We start from the raw sequence: 26,952 nt of genomic DNA on the forward strand, positions 1-26,952 counted from the left end.
TTTTTCTTAACCTTAAGTAAGGACAAGTGTGTTGCAGTGCGTTTTTGGTGCATTTAGGTGCGTTCCGGTGCATTTTTGATGCATTTTACAGCATTCCAGTACAGTTCAGTGAAGAAAAAATACATCATGTTCTACTTTTTTTTCTGGAACTGTAACACACTGGAACTGACCACACTGGTGTGAACTATGCCACTGAAAACCATATAACCTACTTTCCATGCGTCTTTGATTAAAAAAAAATGCACTGGACTGCATGTGGTGTGAACTGAATCTTAATTAGGCTGTTCTTAGATAATAGATTTATTTTTCCGACAGACATTACCCAGTTAAACCAGGGATCCTCTGAGTCTTTATGTCCTGATAGGGATTTGTTCCCAAACCACCAACATATTATTTAATCTACAGTCAGAAACAAACAGTCATACATTTAAAGAACTGGCTCTGTGCCCTCCTGTCTGTGTTTTTTGAAGCACCGAGAAATATTAATCGTACAGATCATTTATTTGGCTTCGCCTTATCCACCGCTAAACCACGAGAGGAAGACTTTCAGTCATCAGACCGTCATGAAATCTTACATCTGGGCTTGATGAATTAATTTTTTCTCCGCTGAATCCTCCTACCCCGGGTAAATCATCAATCGTACAAAGTAAACCTCTGATTAAAAATTATACAGGAGCTGCCACAGCTGAACTCCTTCTAAAAATGTTAATTGAGCGACAGTTACCATTACACCATTATCTTTATTGCTTTAATAAGAAATACAGAAATCTTTCTACACTCTGTAATAATTTTCTTTCATGAGAGGTTTCCTGTAAATTGTAAATCTAAATCCTGTATAATAATAATAATAATAATAAATTCAAAAACAAACAAAAAAAAATTTTGCAACTTACCAGCCATCACATCTAAATATTGGTAATCTGCAATATATTACATTTCCCTTTGGGTTTTGATACACGTTAACAATCATGAACAGCTTAGATTGGTAAGTCTTTAGTTTTTCTGTGTTCCGGTCTCCCTTCTTATTCTCGATTCACATCTATCCATGTTGCTTTTGAGCGTTTCTACAGTGCTTTTTGCGGTGCTTGCCGCGTTTTTGAACATGCGTTTTTGCCGCGTTTTGCAGGTTTTTTTTTTTTTACAGTGTTTCTTTTTTTTTAATAGTGTATACACTATTTAAAAAAAAGAAAGAAAAAAAATGCAAAATGCTTCAAAAACGCGTTACTTGCATTTTTGAATGCAGATCCATTGAATTAGGCTGGATTCACACCTATGCATTTTTAGTGCTTTTTGCATTTTGCAGATTTTCACTACAGTCCATCTACCATGGTTTCCTATGGAACACGTTCTGTAGTGCAAATCTGCAAAATGCAAAAAGCACTAAAAATGCATAAGTGTGAATCCAGCCTTATATTACATGCAAAACGCTGCATTTTGCATGAAAAAAAAGCCCCCAACCCTTTCCAAAAACGCAGAGGCACATAAATGCATTGATGTGAACATGTTCCATAGGAACCCATGTTAAAAAATTCCCATGCATTTCTGCAAAATGCATCAAAAAACGCATTAGTGTGAATAGAGCCTTATATTCTTTCTTGACTGTTGAATGTAATAAAGACTGGTCAGCAGTAAGTAGTAATTAACCACTTCAATACCGCCCACTTTTACCCCCTTCCTGCCCAGGCCAATTTTTAGCTTTCAGGGCTCTCACTCTTTGAATGCAACACTATATCCAAACTACATTTTTATCATTTTGTTCACACAAATATAGCTTGCTTTGGTGGTATTTTTTATTTTTTGCTAAATAAATGAAAAAAGACCAAAAAAAAAATAAAAATGATTTTTTTTGTTTCTGTTATAACATTTTGCAAATAAATAATCTTTCTTCCTTAATTTAGGCCAAAATGTATTCTACTACATTTCTTTGGTGAAAATAACCCAAGTTTGTAGGGAAGTTATACAGACCTCAAACTATGGTATGAGTATACAGTGCCTTGAAAAAGTATTCATACCCCTTGAAATTATCCACATTTTGTCATGTTACAACCAAAAATGTAAATGTATTTTATTGGGATTTTATGTAATAGACCAACACAAAGTGGAACATAATTGTGAAGTGGAAGGAAAGTGATAAATAGTCTTCAATTTTTTTTTACAAATAAATATGTGAAAAGTGTGGCATGCATTTGTATTCATCCCCCTTTACTTCAATAACCCTAACTAAGATCTAGTGGAACTATTTGCCTTCAAAAGTCAACAAATTAGTAAATAGAGTCCACCTGTGTGTAATTTAATCTCAGTATAAATACAGCTGTTCTGTGAAGCCCTCAGTGGTTTGTTAGAGAATCTTAGTGAACAAACAGCATCATGAAGTCCAAGGAACACACCCGACAGGTAAGGGATAAAGTTGTGGATAAGTTTAAAGCAGGGTTAGGTTATAAAAAAATATCCCAAACTTTGAACATCTCACAGAGCTCTGTTCAATCCATCATCTGAAAAGAGTATGACACAACTGCAAACCTACCAAGACATGGCTGTCCACCTAAACTGACAGGCCGGGCAAGGAGAACATTCATCAGAGAAGAGCCAAGAGGTCCATGGTAACTCTGGAGGAGCTGCAGAGATCCACAGCTCAGGTGGGAGAATCTGTCCACAGGACAACTATTAGTCGTGTTCTCCACAAATCTGCCCTTTATGGAAGAGTGGCAAGAAGAAAGCTATTGTTGAAAGAAAGCCATAAGAAGTCCCGTTTGCAGTTTGCGAGAAGCCATGTGGGGGACACAGCAAACATGTGGAAGAAGGTGCTCTGGTCAGATGACACCAAAATTGAACTTTGAACTTGAACTAAACTTGAACTAAAAGCAAAACGTTATGTGTGACGGAAAATTAACACTGCACATCACCCTGAGCACACCATCCCCACTGTGAAACATGGTGGTGGCAGCATCATGTTGTGAGGATGCTTTTGTTCAGCAGGGACAGGGAAGCTGGTCAGAAATTATGGGAAGATGTAAGGAGCCAAATACAAAGCAATTTTAGAAGAAAACCTGTAATGCCGCGTACACACGGCCGGACTTGCCAACGAGCTAAACTCTGTCGGCATTTCCGACGGAGAGATTTAGAACATGTTCTATATCTGAGTCCTCCGGAAATGCCGACAGAAAAAGCCCAATGGGGCATACACACAGTCGGAATGTCCGACCGAAAGCTCCCATCCAGGGGCGGACTGACAACTCATGGGGCCCCCGGGCAATAGGAGATCGTGGGGCCCCCAGGTTTAACCACTTGATTACTGGGCACTTAAACCCCCCTCCTGCCCAGACCAATTTTCAGCTTTCAGCGCTGTCACTCTTTGAATGACAATAGCGCGGTCATACAACACTGTACCCAAATGAAATTTTTATCATTTTCTTCACACAAATAGAGCTTTCTTTTGGTGGTATTTAATCACCACTGGGGTTACTTTTTGCTAAACAAACAAAAAAAGATGGAAAATTTTGAAAAAAAAAGTTTCATAGTTTGTTATACAATTTTGCAAACAGGTAATTTTTCTCCCTCATTGATATGCACTGATGAGGCATCACTGATGGGCACTGATAGGCTGCACTGGTGGGCACTAATAGGCTGCACTGATGGGCACTGATAGACACAGATAAGGCGGCACTGATATGCACAGATAAGGCAGCACTAATTTGCACAGATAACGCGGTACTGATGGGCAAAGAGAAGGCGGCACTGATGGCCACTGATAAGATGGCACTGATGGGCCCTGATGGGTGGCACTGATAGGTGTTACTGATAAGTAACTGATGGATGGCACTGCTAGGTGGCACTGATGGGAAGCACTGTTGATGAAGCACTGATTGGTGACATAGATAGGTGGCACTGTGGGCACTGATGGGTGGCACTGTGGGCACTGATGGGTGGCGCTGGTGGGCACTAGACATGTGCATTAGTTTTCATCCGAATGCATTTTCGTCCGAATTTCAGAAATGCAGAATCCGAAAAACGAAAGATCCGACATAAACGAATGCTTTATTTTCGTTTTCGTTGCTACAACAGTTCGATATAGATAGGAGATTCGACATGATGCTGACAATAACAATCTGTGCCCATCAAACCTGTGGTCGAATGTGCCTAACCTTAACTCTATTAGTCCAAGATTATTCTACATAGAGAGAAAAGATTTGACATAGAGAGAAAAGTTTCGACATAGAGAGAAAAGATTTGACATAGGGGAGAAAAGATCGCTGCTGGAATTGGGTGGGGGAAGTAAAATAAAAATAAAAATAATGATGATGATGAATGTTATTGGCTGATTATAACCAAAGAGGATTATGGCTTATGGTGTCTGTTGAAAGTTCTAAGAAGATTCGACAGAGCCACTAAACTATACGGCGTCGTACAGTTTAGCTGCTCCGTCGAATCTTCTTTGAACATTCGACAGACACCATAAGCCTTCAATGTCAGATTCAACCTTAATTAATTTGGATTTTCGGACGAATGCAAGTTTTTAACGAAAAACGAAATAAAGAAAAACGAATTTTGGGAGTAACTAAATAAATTTATTTTTCGGACGAAAACAAAATTCCGAAACGAAATATTTCAATGTGCACATGTCTAGTGGGCACTGGTAGGCAGCACTGTTGTGCACTGGTAGGTGGCACAGGTGGGCACAGATGACCTGGGGGCTGCTCTCCTTGATCGGGACCTATGTCCCTCTGACAGCCGTCGGTGATCGGCTTTTTTTCTCCTCAGGCTGTCAGCATGAGGATAAAAAATAGCTGATTACTGGCTTTGTTTACATCACATGATCAGCTGTCATTGGCTGACAGCTGATCACGTAGTAAGGGGTCGGGATCTCATAGACTCGCTGATCACAGAGTGTGCCGCGCACGCCCTGCAGGGGGTGTGCAGGCCGCTCGAGCACAATAGACGTCCTCCTGGCAAAGTAGGTCTGTGCTGTAGCCGTCATTCGGCTATATCGCGGATCTGAAGTGGTTAAAGATGGCCACCACGCAGCAGCCATCTTTATAACGCAACATTAAAGTGACCTGCAGTGTGCATAGCGTGCTGTGGCACACAGTATGTGTGGCTAAACTATGCCATGTATTTAGTGTGACTAAAATCAGTCTAATCTAATTAGAAATTTTAGTCTGATTTTCTACAGTTTTTTTATTCTAATGTTTAATTCATTTTAATATTTTTTTTCTCTTTCAATGATTTTTATTGAAAAAATATATAGAATAACATGTACAAATTGCACAACACATACAGTTTAAAATTGTATGGGAAAAAAGAAAGGGGAGGGGGAAAGAATGGGGGGGGTTACATATTTCGACCTATATGGTCTACAGGACTCCTATAAACATTCCATATTATGCATTATTTCTTTTTATCACAGGGATATCTATTCATCTGTACCCACTCAGTCAGATGTTTCCAACTTACATGTGTATCCTGGCTAAATACCTAACATAATACATTTGGGTATATGTTTTATTTATTATATTTATTCATCAGTTCAAGCACTTATCTCCCACTTTATTGCATTATGTGGAGGGGAAGTGTGCCGCCGGGACCCGACTGCCCACCCCAATTGGGGTCTTTACTGTGGGCCAGGGGCCCCCGCCCCACACCACCCTCCCCTTGTCACTCATATGTCAGATTTTTCATTTCTGTTCCCATGGTAACGTCTTGGGTAGGAGGTCCTGCATAGATTATTAAAGAAGTAGAGCAGTAAAAGAAAAGGGATAGGAATAATAGAGAGAAAAGTAGAAGAGAGAGAGAGAAGAGTGAGGGAGAAGTTCGGGTGGAGTGCACCCCAAGGGATCCCTCTCAGGATCCGTTAGTTTTCAAAACCTGTTGATAAATAGGACAACCATGGTTCCCAAATCCTGTCGAAAGCCCTCTGTTTATCTAAGAGAATTGCCGATAGGCGTTCATTAATCATGATCCATGTCAGTTTTGCTTTAACCATTTCAAAAGGAATCAGAGGCTTTCTCCAGGCTCCCGCCACCGCTATTCTAGATGCTGTAAATATAAAAGATATGAGTTTCCTGGTATGACTAGGTATTCCTTCTACTTGATCTCCCAATAAAGCTTGTTGTGGGGATTTGGTAAGGTTAACCTGGGTCAGTGAATATATGAAGTTATAAATCCGTATCCAGAATTGTTTGACCTTAGGACAGGTCCACCAAGTGTGGTACATTGTACCTTCTTTGCCGCATCCTCTGAAACACAAAGGAGAGGCGTCGGCAATATATGTCGCGATTCTGGCCGGGACCATGTACCACCTTAATATAACTTTGTAGTTCGCTTCTATCAGGGATGTATTAATATAGCCTTTTGAAGCCATCTGTGCCATTTTATACCATTTGTCAGTTTCCATCGTTATCTCCAAATCTTGTTCCCACCTTAGCATGTAGGGTAATTTCCCCGTTTTGGAAGTCAGAATGCTATAGATTAGTGATATGTGGCCTTTGTGTTTATCATAAGACTTGCATAGGTATTCCATTGGGGTGGAAGATAGAATGTCAGTCTTACGCTGTAGAGTATGCAGGAAATGAACTATCTGGAGATAACGATAAGACTCTGTGTTAGGTAATTGATACTTTTCTATTAGTGCTTGTTTCGGTAATATACCTTTATGGTCACATATATCGGCTATGCGTATCAGGCCTTTATTAGTCCACCATGATAGGCTTTGGGGATTAAGACCCGGGGTGAAATCTGGGTTCCCCGCCAAGGGGGCCATGGGAGAATGTATGGAGCGGAAAGCAAAAGGTTTTTGTAATCTATCCCACAGACTCATTGAGAAGGATAGTGTGGGGCACATAAAGGTTGGTCTGTCTTTCATGTTAAGCCACATCAAGTGGCTGATGGGTTTTGTGGGGAAAGGGGCTGATTCCATTTTCATCCAAGACGGTACAGGTGCTCCCGAGTGAGAGCGGATTAATTGAGCCAATTGGGCTGCTTCGAAGTATTTTATCAAATTAGGGGCTCCCAAGCCTCCATTAATTTTGGGGGCATTGAGAGTTAGTTTGTTCACCCTAGGTCTTGTGTTCCCCCAAATGAACTTCATTATTTTTTTCTGAAACACCTCTAGATCAGATCTGTTGATAGCAATCGGGAGAGTCCTAAACAAATACAACAATCTTGGTAAAAGATTCATTTTTATGGAGTACAGTCTGCCGAACCATGATGGAGGGCTGACAGCCCATCTTGATAAGTCTGTTGTTAACTTTCCATACAGAGGAGGGTAGTTGGCTTTATAGAGGGTCTGTAAGGTGGGGGTTAGAAATATACCTAGGTATGGGAGTTTATCTTTCTGCCATTTAAATTGTAATGACGTTTGTAGTTGTTGGACTGTCTGCTGTTCTAATGTAAGATTCAAGGCCTCAGATTTGGAATGATTAATGGTAAGACCCGAAAACACCGAAAAGCGTCGTAGGATTTGAAATAGGTTGGGAAGAGAAGTAATCGGAGAGGAGATGAACATCAAGACATCATCGGCGAACAGAGCACATTTCTGCTCGCCATTTCCGCAATGTATGCCTCTTACATCTTTATTGCATCTTATTTTGATCGCTAGGGGTTCTAATGCTAAAATAAATAGTATAGGTGATAAAGGGCATCCCTGCCTTGTTCCTCTGTGTATGTTTATTGTGTGTGATTTATAGCCTTTTATCTGAATTCTAGCTGTAGGTGTATTATATAATGTCTGTAATGTTGTTAGAAAATGGGGTCCGAATCCGTACTTCCTTAATACGTAATATATATATTCCCATGTGACCGAGTCGAACGCTTTACAAAGATCTAATGAAAGTAGCATACCTTTCCGTGTTCCAAAATTATCCCAGTTGGAATTAAGCGCAACTATAATATCTATCGCCCGACGGGTTTGGTCTGGGGCCTGTCGGCCGGGGACGAAGCCCACCTGGTCTGGGTGAATATAATTAGCTAAGAAGGTGTTCATTCTGGTCGCTAACACTTTAGTCATCAATTTGAGATCCGTGTTAATTAGCGATATAGGGCGGTAATTGGCCGGGTCTCCATGATCCTTCCCCGGTTTAGGGATTACTTGTATGAGGGCTTCATTTTCGTATGTACCTAATGTGTCACCTTTCCTTATTGCGTTAAAAAATGAACATAGGTGCGGGGTCAATATGGCTGCGTATTTTCTATAATAGTGGCCCGTAAAGCCATCCGGGCCAGGTGCTTTTGAAGGGTTCAGACACTTAATAGCTGCTAAAATTTCCCCCTCAGTAAAATCTGCTTCCATTAGCTCTATATGTTCTCGTGCAACTTGTGGTAATGAGATATCATGGAAAAATTCGTCTGCTCTGGTTTTGGGAAATGGGTTAGGTTTGTTATATAATTTGGTGAAGAACCTTGAGAATTCTTGTGTTATCAATTGGGGGTTTTGGGTATGTTTCCCTTCTCTCGTGCGAATTCTCGGCAAGGCAGAGTTAAATGGACGGGGGGTAAGTTTTCTTGCTAAAAGGGTCGTAGGTTTATCTCCCCTGGTATAGAAGCGATGTCTAGCCCAGCGGAGGTATTTTTCAGCCTTGGTTGTGAGACTATAATTTAGTGCTGACCGTGCTATATCTATTTTATGTCGTAAATCTAGTTGAGGGTTAGCTTTTTGTTCCTGGACTATTTTATGTAATTCTTCTTCCTGTTGCTGTATCTTCTGCATATTGTTTCGCTTATTTCTAGAGGCTATTTGGATCAGTTTACCACGAATAGTGGCTTTATGTGCTGCCCAATTAATGCCGGGGGAAGTGGCGCTAGGATGGTTATCAATGAAATATTGTCTGAGTTCTTTCTCTAGTTCAGCATATATTATGGGGTCATTTAGTAGTGAAGCATTGAGCCGCCAGGTTGAGGGTTGTGGTCTCATCCAGAGATCGGATAGTGACATTAAAACTGGTGAGTGGTCTGACCATGAGTTGGGAACTATTTCAGCGGAAATAATCGATGGCAGTAATGCGGATTGTATGAATAAATGATCTATGCGGGAATATGTTTTGTGGACTTGGGAGTAATGTGTAAAATCTCTAGTTGTGGGATGAAAGTCTCTCCATACATCTACTAGATCATGGGAATGTAGTATCCGAGCTAGTTTAACGCCTTGTTTGGGAATATGTTTCACAATGGGTTTGTTTACATTAGATCTATCCAAAATTTGGTCCAGGGAGACATTACTATCTCCTCCCAGTATTACTTTGCCTTGTATATGCGGGAGTAGGATTTTCAGCATATTTTCGAAGAATGTTACTTGACCCGTATTAGGCGCGTAGTATGATATAAGTGTGAGAGCACTTTCATTAACTATGCCCACAACCATGATATATCTTCCTTCCTTGTCTTTAATGACCATGTTAGGGGTAAATGGTACTCTCTTGGCGATACAAATTGCCACCCCTCTCTTTTTATCTGGACCATTTGACAAGTAAAAAGTGGGATATCTAGAATTTAGGTAACGGGGAGCTGAAGTGCGCGAGAAATGTGTCTCCTGGAGGAGTAGGAAATCTACTTTCAAATTGTGGTAATTTTGAAAGGCCTTGGCACGTTTTGTAGGGGAATTTAATCCTTGGACATTATGTGTTAAAATGCGAGTATGGGATGTGTGTACTAGTGAACTTAACATTATGGTTCGACAGTCTGCACTTGCCCGTTGTAGTTGTTTGCCATCTCCGTCCGCCTGGGGATGTCTCGATATGATTCTTCATCATTATTCGGATCTCGGGGTGCACTCCGGGAGAGAAAAAAGAGAAAAGAAAAAGAGAGAGGAGATGAGAAAACAATGTTGGGGTAAGATGAACTGGACCACTGTCCACCCGTCCCCCTAGAAAATAAGTACATAAGCATCTGATATAAAATTAAGGGCATATAGTTCAAGGTCCTGGAGATCATAATCTCCGTCTAGTGGAGCGAGGTTATCGCCACCCAACCGGTGACGGCAAGCTCGCTAGAAAGTGGCATGCGGTTCCGCCCCGGCTCCTTCAGTGTAAAATATTGTTCCTGTAAGGAGGGAATCCTATCTAAACTAATAGGCTAATATTCGTTATTAGCTGAAATCTCACTAAGCTCAACCAATCAAAACTGAGGAATCATTTGCAAAAAATTTATAACGCCTGCATTTTAAACTAGCAGATATTGATAGAGGAATTTTAAACTAATCTCTCAAAAAGTGGAGGAGACTATGTTCCTCCAAACATAAGGAAGTCTCATTAATGTCATGGTGACATATTGAACTGGCTCAAACGTAGCCAACCGTATGAGTTCCAAGTCCCTCAGGGGGGTCCGTGCAGTGATAGTATTTGTCACCGCAGGAGCAGAAAGGGAAAAAAGCTGATCATCAGGATGTTCTGTTCCGTCAACCGTCTGGTCCTGTTGCTGGGTGTCATTTTCTTGAGGAGTATCGTGGGCGATGTTGTTCCCATATAGGTGAGACTGGGCGATCTAATTCTGATCGAGATTTTGGGGATGATGGTTCTCTGGAGATTATGCCTAGGCCCATAAGGATGTCTTCTCCATCCGGAAAGTTGGTAAAGGAATGTGTCTTTCCCTTAAAAGTAAATGACAGACGAAAAGGGAATGACCATCGATACTTGATTTGGCGGTTAGTAAGCTGCGCCAATAACGGCTTCAGGGCCCGTCTTTTTTGGATAGTCATTTGTGAAATGTCCGCGAAAATCTTATATTGGGTGACCCATGAGGTTGATTTCCTTCTTACCGCGGGCTGCGGTCATTATTTGCTCCTTTATTCTGTAAAAGTGTGGATTGACTATCACATCCCTCGGGGGGCCATCTTGTCTTGGGGCTGTTAGTGCTCTATGCACTCTGTCAATTTCCATATGCTGTGACGTGATGTCTGGAATCAAATCTTGCATTAATGTATGCACTACTTCTTCCAAATCTGTTACTGTTTCTGGTAGTCCGCGTATGCGGAAGTTGTAGCGCCTGGATCTGTTTTCTTGATCTTCGATTTTGGCGTTGGCTTCATCTAACTCCTCCTGCAGTGAGGATATCATGCTTGAGTTCTGGTTAACTCTCCAAACTGTGCCATCCATTTTAGATTCAATATGATCCAGCCTTTCTCCTATATCATTAAAATCATGCTTCATTTCGGCAGTGATTGATTGACAGGCTTTGGTCAGTTCTTGTTGCAATAGTGCTGAAAAGCGAGCAAGGAGGACAGAATCTCCTGAGTATGGTGCTGGAGGTGGGGGAGGTTGTTCACTTGCTGTGCTGTTTTGGCTTAGGGCAAGTTCAGCTATTTCAGCCATATTCCTCTCCATGGAGGACGCTGGGGAGATTGCACCGTCTATTCCCTCTCCCTGATAGGTATGGGAGGGGGAAAGAGAGAAGTGTGGGGACTCACCCTTCTGTGGTCTTATCGTGTCTTCCTGTGATTGGGAGGAGAAGGGGTCCCGTGCACCATCCATGTCTGCAGCTGCAGTAGTTTGAAAGGAGGTTCTTGCAGGGGGGGATTGAGTGTTCTGGGCCCCGCTCACCTGCTTTACTGAGTGTGTATCTGTCCTCCTGCCGGTCGCCATCTTGGATGGGGGGGTCCGTGCTGCTGTGTTCCCAGAACGGAACGAGTAGCTTGTTTGTGGGGGCTTTTTCTTAGCTGTGCCCCCTCCTCTGCGATTCATCGCTTGATCCGCTGACCGGCGGCGGGTTTTACGGCTTCCCTCCGGCTCGTTTTAGCTATGAAAGGCCGGCGGCGTGCGGAGCAGGTCAGAACATGTCCGCTCCCGTGCCCGCGCGCATGCGCACTCTTAATATTTTTTTTACATTCTTTTCACACAAAAAAATTTAGCAAACAGGTAATTTTTCTCTTTCACTGCTGTCTGCTGATGAACCTGCACTGATAGGCGTCACTGATGAGCTCATGGGCACTTGAAAAATAAATAGCAAAAGCCATTTATGGGTGGCACTGATAGGCTCCACTGATGAGGAGGCACTGGTAGGTGGCACTGATTGGCAGCATTGGTGGGCACTGTTGGAACTGCACATATCAGTGTAGATGTCCCTTTTACAGAACCTGGTTATCAGCTCTCCTCTCCTTTCCTCATGTGGCCAGGCCAGCAAGGGAGCCAGATGTACCTGCTGCTCACCCCTAAATGACCCCCCACCCCAATCCTATTGTGGTGTTTGAGGGAGCTCAGGGAGATTCACAGAACGCAGGGGTGGGAGATGTGCTGGCTGGAATGCTGAGAAGGAGCCAGTGCAGTGACCTCTTATCAAGCCTGAGAAGAGGAGGGGGAGAGCACGGGAAGGAACACAGAGAAACGTGCAGTGACTGGGACTCCCGGGAGACCAGAAGAGACAGTAGCTGGCCAAAATGGGCTTCACCTCCTTCATCAATCACAGGGAGAGGAGGGTGAGTGTGCAGGAAAGATCACAGAGGCATCTGTGCTGCGGCTGCAGGGCTACAAGAGACAGTGACAGGCTGAATTGGTGTGAGAGCGGGGGTACTCACAGCTCTTGTAGTTCTGCCCAAAGTAGTGCTGGAGGGAGTGAAATGTCAGCAGTGTGCATGCAGTATCCGGGAAACCTGCAGATCGGGGATATATGCTGACAGACAGCAGAGCTCTCTCTCTGTGTCTGCTCCGGATGTTTGGTGACAGTCAGGGGCGGGCCCCCTGCTGGCCTCAGGGCCCTCGGACAGTGCCCGATATGCCCGAATGGTCAGTCCGCCCCTGCTCCCATCTGACTCTTTCTGTCGGGAAGTCCGGCCGTGTGTACGCGGCATTAGAGTCTGCAAAAGACTTGAGACTGGGGTGGAGGTTCACCTTCCAGCAGGACAACGACCCTAAAAATACAGCCAGAGCTACAATGGAATGGTTTAGATCAAAGAATATTCATGTGTTAGAATGGCCCAGTCACAGTCCAGACCTAAATCCAATTGAGAATCTGTGGCATTTCTATTTTCATTTCTCTTTTCAAGTGAATGAGTTGTTTTACTTTAAGCTCTGTCTTTTCTACATCCGAAAACCTTAATAACATATGAGTGAAAACAATTTACGCTCAAATAAAAAAATAAAAAACATTGAATGAGTAAACACACGAGCATATTACTGCACTCAAATGTAAACTTTTCTTTTTGTTTTACTGCTCTGTACTCAACGCTGTATTGCTGATCTTTACTCAAGGCACTGTATATCTGAAAATCGATCAATCCTTATGTACTGACAGCCGATCTCATTTCTTGAGACCCAAAAATGCCAGGACAGTACAGATACCCCCAAATGACCCATTTTTGGAAAGTAGACCAAGGTATTTAGTAAGAGGCATGGCGGGTTTTTTGAAGTTGTCATTTTTTGTCATAATTTTTGAAAAATTAAGAAATTAAATTTTTTTATTTTACTTAGTGTCACCAGTGCAGTTCAGTGTTGTCATATAACTGGTGTGGCGGGGATCAAGGACACTGACTGGTGACATTACGTTTAAAAAAAAAAAAAAATTATTATATATTTTCTTTTTTTTTTACGATTTTTTTTTTAAACACATTTTGACCAACGCAATATAATGTTACCATACTACTCTGGGGAAGTGATCGGTATTTTTTTCACACATTATGTTTGCATATATCTGTAGCAATGAATTTCATTGCTATATGCAAGCATTTTACTGAATGATTTAGTTTGTTTGTTGTGATTAGCTGTGATTGGCTAATCACATGGCACAGATGGGCCGTAAATGGCCCATTTTGAGCCATGTGATCACCATGACCAATCACAGCTAGCAACACAATTGTATACAATGGATGGCTTGACGGTAAGCCATCCATTATTTACAACTATCATGTGACCTGCTTTGATTGGTTACAGCAGTCACATGGTACCCGCAGCGGGCCGGTACAGTGATTAGTTATCGCCTGGTGGACGCAGCCAGTGAAAAAACGTGCTGCTGCTGCATGGGCCCACGGCGGCGCATGGGGTGCGATCTCGGAGGATGTCATATGACGTCCACCCGGTTCAGGCATCATCTACCCATAGGCCGGGCGGAAACAGGTTAAAGTGGTATTAAACCCAAAACGAAAAGTGTAATATATTGCAGCTTACCAATCATTAGATGCGGTGGCTGCATTCATTTTCTTTTTTGGGCTTTTTTCCCCTCTGTTTTTACCTGGTGATGTGAGCAGTAACACACCTCCTGTATTAGAGCTCCCCCACTCTGGAGCAACAGAGGGACCTTTGGACAGCATTGTCAGTCCTGGGGGGGGGGGGCATTTGTTAGATGTTAGCTCATATTTAAATACACTAACAAATTGAAGCCAAACCCAGCTAACACTTTATAGGCAGTTACAGCAAACGGTTTTGTTCCTTTGGAGATAAAAGTTTTACATAAATAAAAACAGCTGATTGTTGTAATCCCCCTGGGCCGTGGTTTGCCTCAACCCTCTAACTGCTAGATCTGCAGGAAAGCTTGTTCTGTTGAAAAACAACAGACTTACTGGTCGGATCGCCAAATAAAAGAAAGAAGACCTAAAAAAGAAAAGGAATGCAGCCATCACATGGAAGAATTGGTAAGCTACAATATAAAAAAAAATTGTTTCCTTTTGGGCTTATTACTGCTTTAAGATCGATGGATACATAAATAGTTTGGTCTTTCGTTGGACATTTTTTAGTTTCGATATTAAGCTTTATAGTGCTTTTGAGTGGTGTGCATACATGTAATAACAATAAATTAAATTAACCACTTGCCTACCAGCCGCCGCAGTTGTACTGTGGCAGGATGGCACGGCTGGGCGAAACGACGTTACCTTATGTCGCTTCACCCTGTGGCCACTAGGAGCATGTGCACGTGCCCGCTGCTTGCCCCCGGAGCCGATGTGAGTGCCCGGCGGTCGCGATGACCGCTGGGCTTTCGTGATCGCTGGTGACATGGCGAGAACCATTTCTCTGAGGGAAGAAGAGACAGATCTTGTGTTCATACAAAGTATGAACACCAATCTATCTATTTCCCTAGCAGGTCCCATCCCTCCTTCAGTTAGAACACGTAGCAGAGAACACAGTTAACCCCTTGATCGCCCCCTAGTGTTAACCCCTTCACTGCCAGTGACATTTTTACAGCAATCAATGCATTTTTATAGCACTGATCGCTGTATAAATGCCAATGGTCCCAAAAATGTGTCAAAAGTGTCCGATGTGTCCGCCATAATGTCACAGTCTCGATAAAAATCGCAGATCGCCGCCACTAATAGTAAAAAAAAATAATAATAGAAATGCTATAAATCTATCCCCAAATTTTGTATACGCTATAACTTTTGCGCAAACCAATCAATATACGCTTATTTTGATTTTTATTACCAGAAATATGTAGAAGAATACTTATCAGCCTAAACTGAGAAAAAATTAGCTTTTTTTTTAAAAAAAATGGGGATATTTATTATAGCAAAAAGTACAAAATATTGTGTCTTTTTTCAAAATTATCGCTCTTTTTTTGTTTATAGCACAAAAAAATAAAAACCGCAGAGGTGATCAAATACCACCAAAAGAAAGCTCTATTTGTGGGAAAAAAGGACGTCAATTTTGTTTGGGAACGACCTCGCGCGACCGTGCAATTGTCAGTTAAAGCGACGCAGTGCCGTATCGCAAAAATGGCCTGGTCATTCAGCAGCCAAATCTTCCGGGGCCGAATCGATTAAATAACGATATATTGGGTATATCTGTGATTTCTAAATTTTTCATGAAGCAAATATAAAATAAAAAATTACACTAGTAAGAATCACTGAGATGTAATACAAATATAGCCCACAGCATTTCAGATTTTAAATAGACCAAAAAATACAGCAGCATGGTCCAGCTAAAGTGTTCAATCCAGTCCATACAGGGAACCAAGAGAATTCAGAAATAACAGTTACAGTATATGGGAAGTATGTAAAATAATTGTTACTTCATGCAAAATAATCATTATTAAGTCTATAGGCAATTGTAATTGGCCATCTTTCTACCCCCATGAGGGATTCTGATCATTTGGGGAAGCCGGTCACCTCCTGCTTCTCTGCAAACTAAATGCAAGCAGGAAATTTGTATTGAGTATTTACAAAAACTCTGCCTGCCACAATGATGTGACCCAAATCAGCAGAGATATCTTTACAGCAATCCTCTTACATAGCTGCCAACTGTCCCGGATTTCCCGGGACATTCCCGGGACTTGGACTTCATTCCCGGATTTGTGGTGTCCCGGGAAATGTCCCGAATTTGAATCCGCCGCCGCCGCCGCCGCTAGAGGTCGGCGGCCGGCGGAGACATTGTCTCCGCCGGCCGCCATTTTGTTGAAGTTCAGGAAGACGGCTGGGGGGGCTAGACGAAGCTTCTGCGTCGCCGCCCACCCCCTGCCCCGCTCCGCCTCGGCCCGCCCCACTCCACCTCGGCCCGCCCTGCTCCGCCTCGCCCCGCTCCGCCTCGGCCCGCCTACCCCCCGCCCCGCTGCCAGTCTGATATGGAAAGGGGCGGGGGTCTAGGTGGGGGGGAGCGCGCGCACCGCTGTGGGACACCTGAGGTGAGTGGGGGGGGCACTGGGGACACCTGATGTGAGTGGGGGGGCACTGGGGACACCTGATGTGAGGGGGGGCACTGGGGACACCTGATGTGAGTGGGGGGGGCACTGGGGACACCTGATGTGAGTGGGGGGGGCACTGGGGACTCCTGATGTGAGTGGGGGGGGGCACTGGGGACTCCTGATGTGAGGGGGGGCACTGGGGACACCTGATGTGAGGGGGGGCACTGGGGACTTCTGATGTGAGTGGGGGGGGCACTGGGGACTCCTGATGTGAGTGGGGGGGCACTGGGGACACCTGATGTGAGGGGGGCACTGGGGACACCTGATGTGAGGGGGGGGCACTGGGGACTCCTGATGTGAGTGGGGGGGGCACTGGGGACACCTGATGTGAGTGGGGGGGGCACTGGGGACTCCTGATGTGAGTGGGGGATGCACTGGGGACACCTGATGTGAGGGGGGGCACTGGGGACACCTGATGTGAGGGGGGGGCAATGGGGACTCCTAATGTGAGGGGGAGCTCCGCCGGGGACACCTGATGTGAGGGGGGCTCCGCCGGGGACACCTGATGTGAGGGGGAGCTCCGCCGGGGACTCCTGGTGTGAGGGGTGAGCTCCGCCGGGGACTCCTGGTGTGAGGGGGAGCTCCGCCGGGGACTCCTGATGTGAGGGGGGGCTCCGCCGGGGACTCCTGATGTGAGGGGGGGCTCCGCCGGGGACACCTGATGCAAGGACGGACTCTGCTCGGACATCTGAAGCAAGGACGGACGGCTGGTGGCAGGCGACGTGGCTGGTGACACGCTCAGGGATCCCACTGATTCTGCATTATGGTGAGTTGAATGATTTCATTTTATATTACAATGTAATAATAGAAATAATGCGCTTCAATCATCCTGACACCATAACAACCATGGTGCCGGATTGATTGAAGTGCTAACACCAGGTGTTTGGAGTATCTTTATCTGCTGATTGTTAAACTTTCTAGAATACACATTTCTATTGTGTAGGATCTGGGGCTGCTGTCCCGTCATTTCCCTCTCTCTCCCCCTCTCTCTCCCTCTCCATCCCTCATTCATTTCAGACTCTAACCACACCCTCTAGAGCCACGCCCATTTAAGCCACGCCCACAATTTCGCGTAAACCACGCCCATTTTTCGCCGCTTCGCGCGCCGCACTTGTCTATTTTTCCTAGGCCACGCCTGCTGACGAATGCCCCACCCCCTAATTATTGGACAGCTCCGCCTACAGCCACAAAAGTGTCCCACATTTTTTTTTTACAATGTTGGCAACTATGCTCTTATCGACACTCCTGGAAATGTCCATTTTGTGGTAGGATTGCCAGGATTGCAAGCAGGGCTTCTGTGATTAACTACTTTGCGACTGTCCTGTAGCAGTTTTACTGCTACAGGGTGGCTGCACTGAGCAGGATCACACATGTATACGATCCTGCACTTCTGGGTAGTGGGCGTGAGTGCGTGTCGCTGGCAGCTCGCTCCCACTTGCTGTTCTACACAGCGGGTCCTGCAGACTCGATGTCCTCCGGCACTCGCTGATTGCTTGGTACACAGGCAGAACGGCAGTCTGCCCAGGTAAACAAGGCAGATCGACATTCTGTCAGTAAGGAAGGCATGGATCCTGTGTTCCTGCAAAGCAGGGACACGGATCCGTGCCTTCCCCTAGTAAAAGCAGCATACACACTACACTAAAACACTGGCTAGGCACACAGTTAACCCTTTGATCGCCCCTGATGTTAACCCCTTCCCAGCCAGTGTCATTAGTACAGTGACAGTGCATATTTTTAGCACTGATCACTGTATTAGCGTCACTGGTCCCCAAAAAGTGTCAGTTATGCCGCATACACACGACCGGACATTCCGAAAGACTAGGTCCGACGGTCTTCCCGACGGACTTTCTGCATTCCAAACGAACGGATTTGCCCACACACCAATGGACTAAGTCCGTTTGAAAATCCATACGTTTTGAATGTGATGACGTAAGACGGGACTAAAAAAGGAAGTTCAATAGCCAGTAGCCAATAGCTGCCCTTGCGTCGTATTTGGTCTGTTGGACCAGCATACAGACAAACGGTTTTCCCGATAGGGCTTGAGTCCGATTTGAAACATGTTCTATTTCTAGGTTCGTCGGATATTTTAAATGAAAAATGATTGGATTAACCCACACATGATCGGAATGTCCGACGGACTGATTCCGTCAGACCTAGTCTGCCGGAAAGTCCGGTCGTGTGTACGCGGCATTAGTTTCAGTTAGTGTCTGATTTGTTTGCCACATTATTGCAGTATAAGTCGCTGATCGCCACCATTACTAGTAAAAAATAAAACATTTTAAATTCGATAAAAACTTCCCATAGTTTGTAGACACTCTAAATTTTGCGTTAAGAAGTTAGTGTGACAGACCCAGCTGGGAGAGAGACTTTTGGAGGGGACTGTATGCTAACCTCTTGCCAATCGATCGTGGGCCCTGGCATTTGGGGGAACAGTGCTCTTTGTGAGCTATATGCCTGGGGACCCTTGAGGCGGTATTACTGTGGATTCGGGTCCTGGTCCCCCAGGACACACAGACTCTGGGGACCCTGGATTTGCCATATTGGAATAGTGACTGATTCATACCGTTGGGACTCCTACTGTTAAATGCTAATGTCATCAATTCCAGCTACCTGTCTGTTGTCTGCTAAAATGTGTATTGTAAATAAGTCTCTAGTATGGGATCTAAGAGTCATTAGATCCCCATTGTTGTTTGTGTTAATTAACTCTGCTATTGTGATAATGTTGATTGGATTTTCTGAACTACAAGACGGCCAGTCTGGCCTAAAAGTCATGTCTGAGTCATGTAGGCTGTCTAAAGTGATTAGTTAATTAGCCCATGTTAATTAGGTTTCTTTCTGGTCACAGGTGTATGTTCAGAGTAATATGAGCCGGAGGTATGCACCTCCACTTTTAGTGTATAAAAGGGCCTGTATTTTCCAATAAAAGAGATTCCTGGTTGAACTTACATACAGCCTGCCTGGTGTTTGTTCTGAGCTATCACAACTGGGTTAGAACGGCACATAGCTGTAGTTCTAATCCCAGAGCATTGGATGACCGAGCAATCAGATGTTGTGATCTGCAGTCTGATTCTATAGCAGCAGAGGAGTGTCGGGAGAGTGGAATCGAGCGAGCAAGGGGCTCGTTACATTGGTTGGGATTTGCTCTTCAGTTACTGGGACACTCCAAACCAGCCTGCAGGAGAGCCACACTGAAAGACTTACTTAAGAGCCGTGGAGGGAATGGTGGGATCGTGCTTCCTTGCCGTGAACACATCCAAACCATCACCTGGATCCAAGGTCCAGATAGCAGGAGAGGAGAGATACCAGCCACCATGGATGAGGAATTCAGAAGGAGGTTGCGAGAGATGCAGATACAGCACAGAGGACTAGTATCAGAGCAGGTACTGCTAGGATGGTTTGATTCTATCCGCTGTGAACTCTGGAAGGAAGCGCTAGTCCGTGAGCAGCGACACCAGGGAAAAATTCTCCCCTCCATCCATGTGAGGTACTGGTCGCAGTATGAAGTGCGAATGCTGTTTTTGGGGGAACAGCCGAACCAGGAGTGGACAGCCGAGTTAAGCAGGCTGATCCGGGCAGAAATGCGGTTGGACGAGAGCTACAGAGCCCTCCAGTGGTATGTAGCCCAAGTGTGCCCGTGGACAGCGGATGACAGCCCCACGGAAGGCTTTGACTACGATGGCCTGGGATTGTTATACTGAAGGCTGTCCAGGGACCCTGACTTTGGGAGTGATCGGGAGTGGTGTTTGGAGGAAATAATGGAGCACAGAGAGCGGAGACTGAATGTCTCAGAAGTGCACTGGGCACCGGAAGATTTGGAGTTTCTGGCCGTTCAGGAATGGGAGCTGGAGATCGCCTACAAACAGCTGTTAGACTCTGCTCAGCAACAGGGTGGTGCTCCCTTTGCCTGGGACTATCAGGAAATACCAGTTGACAACTCTGAAATCCTGGCTAAAGAGTTGACAATGTGGCAGAGTAACAGTGTGCTTTGCCAACCTGCCCCCCGCAGCTATGGAGGCGAAGGTCTTATGGCGGATGCAGCAAGTGCTGACTGACCTTGATGAACCTGTTTCTGCATTGGATGATCTTGGATGGAGGAATGTGCCTGTCCAGCAGAATGCCAGAGAATCGGCAGTGGAAAATCTGAAGATTGCCGTCCCCAAACCTGAAGTGCTGACAACAGGGCAGAGCTCTGCTAACCTCTGCCCAGCACTGATAGCATCTTCTGGGTTCCACGGAGAGGAGATGGTGAACCTTTATCCCCAGACACCAGTTGCAGAGACAGGGGATTTGATAGACTTTTCTGCTGAGGAAGAACAACCTGGTGAGTCTCCAGTGGAAGAAGAGCTGTTATTAGGGTCAAACTTCATTGTGCTCTGCCCAGCACCAACAGAAGTATCTGTGAAGTTACAAGGAACTTCCCCAGATGAAGCGCTGGCAACCGGACAGAGGGTCCAAGATCTCTGCCCTACACCTGCGGCGGTTCTGGAGGCTCAGGGTGAGAAGGTGGTGGTCACTTCCCAGCAGCAGATCAGGATACAGGGGAGAAGGGAGAGGAGGTGTTCGTCGTCCCTCCCCAACAGTTAGCCGGAGCAGATGGTGTGGGGTTTCCAGCAGAAGGGCTGGCAACAGGGCCGAGTACTGCTGGACTCTGCCCTCAACTAACAGAGGATGGATTTCCTGTGAAGGTGGATGGGACTTCAGTCTCCACCTGTATACCCCAGGGATGCTGGGCAGTCGGCCCAGATCCCCAACAGCATGACGGAGTGAGCCCAGACACCCTGTCTTCTCTCCAGCGGCAGAAAGGACTTCAGGGAGAAGGGCCAGTCCAGGCCTCTCCCCAGCGGCAGATATGTTCTCTGAGAGAGGCAGAGGTTGGCTGGGTGAGTAATGCTTTGTTTGGAACAATTTGTTTGGGGTACTGTGTGGGTACAGGCATTAGAGGACTGGAACTACTGACTAACTTCGGAGTCAACCCGTCTGGGGTCTCCTCCTGTGTTAGTCTCCTGCTGAAAGGGGAGAAATGTGACAGACCTAGCCGGGAGAGAGACTTTTGGAGGGGACTGTATGCTAGCCTCTTGCCGATCGATCGTGGGCCCTGGCATTTGGGGGAACGGTGCTCTTCGTGAGCTGTATGCCTGGGGACCCTTGAGGCGGTATTACTGTGGATTCGGGTCCTGGTCCCCCAGGACACACAGACTCTGGGGACCCTGGATTTGCCATATTGGAATAGTGACTGATTCATACCGTTGGGACTCCTACTGTTAAATGCTAATGTCATCAATTCCAGCTACCTGTCTGCTGTCTGCTAAAATGTGTATTGTAAATAAGTCTCTAGTATGGGATCTAAGAGTCATTAGATCCCCATTGTTGTTTGTGTTAATTAACTCTGCTATTGTGATAATGTTGATTGGATTTTCTGAACTACAAGATGGCCAGTCTGGCCTAAAGGTCATGTCTGAGTCATCTAGGCTGTCTAAAGGGATTAGTTAATTAGCCCATGTTAATTAGGTTTCTGGTCACAGGTGTATGTTCAGAGTAATATGAGCCGGAGGTATGCACCTCCACTTTTAGTGTATAAAAGGGCCTGTATTTTTCAATAAAAGAGATTCCTGGTTGAACTTACATACAGCCTGCCTGGTGTTTGTTCTGAGCTATCACAACTGGGTTAGAATGGCACATAGCTGTAGTTCTAATCCCGGAGCATTGGATGACCGAGCAATCAGATGTTGCGATCTGCAGTCTGATTCTATAGCAGCAGAGGAGTGTCAGGAGAGTGGAATCGAGCGAGCAAGGGGCTCGTTACAGTTAGATTTTTTAAAAAAAAAAAATGTTTTTATTGGATGTGTTTTATAGCAGAAAGTAAATAGTGTTTTTTGATAATAGCGTAAAAAAACAAAAACGAAGAGGTGATCAAATACCACCAAAAGAAAGTTTATTTGTGGGGAAAAAAGGACATAAATTTTATTTGGCTACAGCGTCGCACGCCTGCGCAATTGTCAGTTAAAGTAACGCAGGGCCGTATCGCAAAAAATAGCCTGGTCATGGGGGGGTAAATCTTCTGGAGCTGAAGTAGTTAATATAGATTCTCTTCCTGAGTAGGAGGTGGTGACAGGGTCTCTTTAAATTAGCTTGGTGACCCTCCTGTCAAAAGTTGAGCTTTTTCCTGAATTACTGTTGCTGTAATATAACTTTTAAATTGATCTAATTATATTCACTTTATCCGTTAAGGTACAAGCATTAATCCTTTTGCTGCAAAGCTCTTTTTTTTGCACAGATGTTAAAATTGAGACTTTAGGCCTGAAGATTACTTACAACCCCCAAAATATATGTGTTTGAAAAGCAGAAACCCTGTAGAATGGTGGCAGTTTCAATGTATTATTATACAGGTTTTATATAGTGCCAACAGTTTGCACAGCGCTTTACAAAATGAAGGCAGACATTACAGTTACAATACAATTCAATACAGGAGGAATCAGAGGACCCTGCTCGTTAGAGCTTACAATATAAAAGGGAGGGTCAAGTGATACAAAAGGTAATAAATGTGGGAGATGAGCAGATGGATAAAGTAAAAACACATTAGTTAGAAAGAAGGATAGCCTTCTTTAAAGAGAAGGTTTTTCAGAGATCATCTAAAGATGGATAGATTAGGAGATAGTCCGGCAGATTGGTGTAGGGAGTTCCAAAGGATGGGAGAAGCTTGGGAGAAGTCCTGGAGGCGAGCATGGGAGGAGGTGACAAAGGGATCTAGAGAGCAGGAGGTCTTGAGAAGACCAAAGAGAGCAGCTTGATTGGTATTGTAAGACTAGGTTAGTGATATAGCTGGGGGCCAAGTTGTGGAATGCGTTTGTAAGTAGTTGTCAGTATTTAGAAGTTTATTCGTTGGGTGAGTGGAAGCCAATGGAGGGATTGGCAGAGAGGGGTGGAGGACACTGAATGGTTGGTAAGGTGGATGAGTCTTGCAGCAGCATTCATCATGGACTGAAGGGGGGGGATAGTCTATGTAAAGGTAATTCAAGGAGGAGGGAGTTGCAGTAGTCGAGGCGAGAGATAACCAGGGAGTGATTAGGAGCTTTGTGGTGTCATTGGCTAGAAAGGGGCATATTTTAGGGATGTTGCAGAGGTTGAGGTGGCATGATTTGTACAGGGATTGAATGTGGCCTGAAAGGACAGTTCAGAGTCCAGGGTTACCCCTAGAACCCTGGCATGCGGGGACGGGCTGATAGTAGTGCTATTGATCTTGACAGAGAAGTCAGGGGAAGTTATGAGCTCAGTTTTGGATAGATTGAGTTTGAGGAAGTGGTGTGACATCCAGACTGATATGTCTGTTAGTAAATCAGTGATGTGTGAGGAGACTGAAGGGGTGAGCGGAGGGGTAGAGAGATAGATTTGGGTGTCGACAGCTTAGAAATGATATTGAAAGCCATGGGAAGCTATCAGCTTATATCACACAATATAGCTCTACTGTTTATCAAACCCATATTTTCAGTATTAATAACCCTCAGAGATAGAGAGTTAGGGAGAGTCAATAGATACAAGAAGTACAAGAGGCAGGAAGCGATCGGGTGCTTTCTGTTAGCTGCCGGTAACTGTGCCGGGAGCGAGCAGGGTGTGCACTCATGACACAGCTGTGTCTGCTAATTGGTACGCAAATATGCGGCCGCCTAGCACCAAGGCCCACCTGCCGTGAGGCCACATATTTGCCTACTGTCGGTGTGAGAGGGGTTAATGTTATAAAACAAGTCCAGCTTAATGACTAGCTACTACTATCTATACCACCCTTTCTTAACCATCGTTCGTTCAGAGGTTACTAGGGGTTCCTTAAGCAATGAGCAGTCTCTTCCTTTCAGTTAAGTAATCACTGTTAACAATGATCCTTTTAGATATCCGTAAGGGTGAGATTCTCCCCAGTGATCACAAGTGTACGGAGAATCTTCCCAGTTGCCATCACATTAATGTATCATGTACCATGAGCTGTAGATATTGTATATATTAGCGGGGTTCCCCTTGACCAGAAAATATTATCAAGGGTTCCTCCATTTTGAAAAGGTTGGGGAGAACTGATCTATATCATGACCTGGAAGAATCGGTGGCAACCCCCCCCCCTTGGGGAGGATGGTTGGGACATCAAAGCCCCGCACTTACCCCATCTAGGAAGCGGCAAGCAGCATGTATGGCGAGCGGCAGCTTTCTTTATTCCTCCTCCTGTGCATTGCGGTGGCTTCCGCTGTGCATCTCCCTCCTCCTCCTCCTAGGAGTCCAATAGGATCACCTGTCCTTTTAACCAATCGGGAAATGGGTATCAGACCCGCGCTTCCTGATTGGTGGAGAGGTGATACAGTGTTAGAATAGTGAATATTCATTCGCTATTCTAACACACCTGGGTGGGCTCCGAGCGCAATGCTCTGTGCCTGGAGCCCACCCTATTTTGAAGCCTCTTAGAGCCTCTGGCTTTAATCAGGTGTTTAAAAAAAAAACACCCCCGCCACTGTAATTCATGCGCCCGGCGTCCTGAAAGGGGCCAGATGCATGAATAGGGGTGGCAGCGGGGATGGAAAGGAGAGGCGGTGCCCTGCGCCCCTAATGGACGGTCCGCCCCTACTTCAATGATAACATAGTTGTCAGTGGCGGTGTCTAATATTACGTTTGTTAAAATACTTATTCTTTACTTACAGTATACACGTATATTCCAGATCAAAAACAAGGCAAAGGAGATGATAAATCAGACAAGTTGGAACTATTTCATCATTCAAGGGATTTCTGATGTGCCAGAACACCAAATTGTCACCTTTATTTTTATTCTTCTGACTTATCTCCTTGCTCTAGGTGAAAACCTGGTCATTCTTCTCTTGGTGTACATGAACCCTCATCTTCACACTCCCATGTACATTTTCCTTTGTAACTTAGCTATTTTGGACGTGTCATGTTCTACAGTTACACAGCATAATCTTCTTGCCATGTTTGTAACAGGGAATAAAAAGATTTCTTTCTATTCTTGTATGTCTCAGATTTACTTCTTTTCATCACTCACTGCTACCGAGCTGTTCCTACTGACGGTGATGAGTTATGATCGATATATAGCCATCTGCCAACCCTTACATTATGTGACGGTCATGAACTCTGAAAGTTGTTCCGCATTGTTCTTGGTGAGCTGGCTGATGGGATTTATTGCAATTGTACCATACATTGTGTTGTTGTTACGGATTTCTTGCTATAAGTGCAATGTTATCAATCACTTCTTCTGCGATATGAAACCAGTTATGGAATTGTCCTGCAGTGACACGTTTGGACTGGAAGTCTTGATTTTCACTGAAGGTATATTCCTTTTAAGCCTAACCCCATTTGTTCTTACCTTTATCTCTTATGTTTTCATTATTGCTACGATAATGAGAATCCCTACCAACTCAGGTAGACGTAAAGCATTCTACACTTGCTCGTCACACCTGATGGTGGTCACTCTTCTTTACGGGACTCTTTTCTGCCAGTACCTTAGGCCAGCTTCAAGTGACAATATAAAATCCAATAAAGTGTTCTCGCTTTTCAACACAGCGATCGTTCCTGTGTTAAACCCTATGATATACAGCCTAAAGAATGAAGATGTAAAATTAGCCATAAAAGGAATAATGACATGTTTTAAGACAAGTGTAATAAAAAATGAATAGAAGTATGGTGCTGCGCTAATCCATTCAAAAAATGATACATAAATATGTGAAAATATAGAGAAAGTGACAGTGCTGATATCTATTAATCAAGATATCCTAAAGGTCTATAAAGTGACTGTGTTATACTGACGTGCTTATATGCAGCATAAAACACGTGATCAAACAACATGTGGCCAATATCATGTGCAAAGTAATCAAAAATAAATTTAATAGCAATAAACGACTCCAATTACGATATTATAAATTTCATGTAAATAATGTGCAAACCAAGCACACAGCAAACAAACAGAAAGGATAAAGTGACTTGTGTAGATGGACAAGATATAATTGACATCTGACTAAAAATGTCCACAAGTAAAGGTGCATATATAGTGATCCTCTTAGGGAAAGTGGAGTGACTGGCACAAATGGTGATATTTTCCTTCTTCGTGCAACACACCACATGTAAGTGAGCAGTGGCCCCTTACCTGCAGGTAATGGGGTGACAGCATCAGCCAATTTTAGGCATGGCGGCCCTTATTCATGGTGCAGGGATGAAAAAATCTTCCAAATGGTGGGGTGCCAACTTCAGACCAGTAGTGGGGGCGGCAATATTTAATCCTATCCTTGCTAGCCTCATATGGGAGCTCCGTCCCTCCAAGTAATATACCAGGGGTCACCAGATGGGGAAGAAAGCAAAGGAAGGTCCCGCAATAGTGTAATATGGTTT

At 44.5% G+C, this 26,952-nt stretch overlaps 1 protein-coding gene across 1 annotated transcript; it reads left to right on the forward strand.

Annotated features, from left to right (window-relative positions):
- Positions 1–12,358: 12,358 nt before the first annotated feature.
- LOC141108870 (olfactory receptor 6C1-like) lies at positions 12,359–26,243 on the forward strand. Its single transcript, XM_073600839.1, has 2 exons — positions 12,359–12,397; positions 25,257–26,243. Exons 1-2 carry the CDS (start codon positions 12,359–12,361, stop codon positions 26,241–26,243), a joined length of 1,026 nt encoding a protein of 341 aa, XP_073456940.1.
- The last annotated feature ends 709 nt before the right edge of the window (positions 26,244–26,952 follow it).

Source organism: Aquarana catesbeiana, linkage group LG09 (assembly GCF_042186555.1).
Source record: "Aquarana catesbeiana isolate 2022-GZ linkage group LG09, ASM4218655v1, whole genome shotgun sequence".
Lineage (NCBI taxonomy): Eukaryota > Metazoa > Chordata > Amphibia > Anura > Ranidae > Aquarana > Aquarana catesbeiana.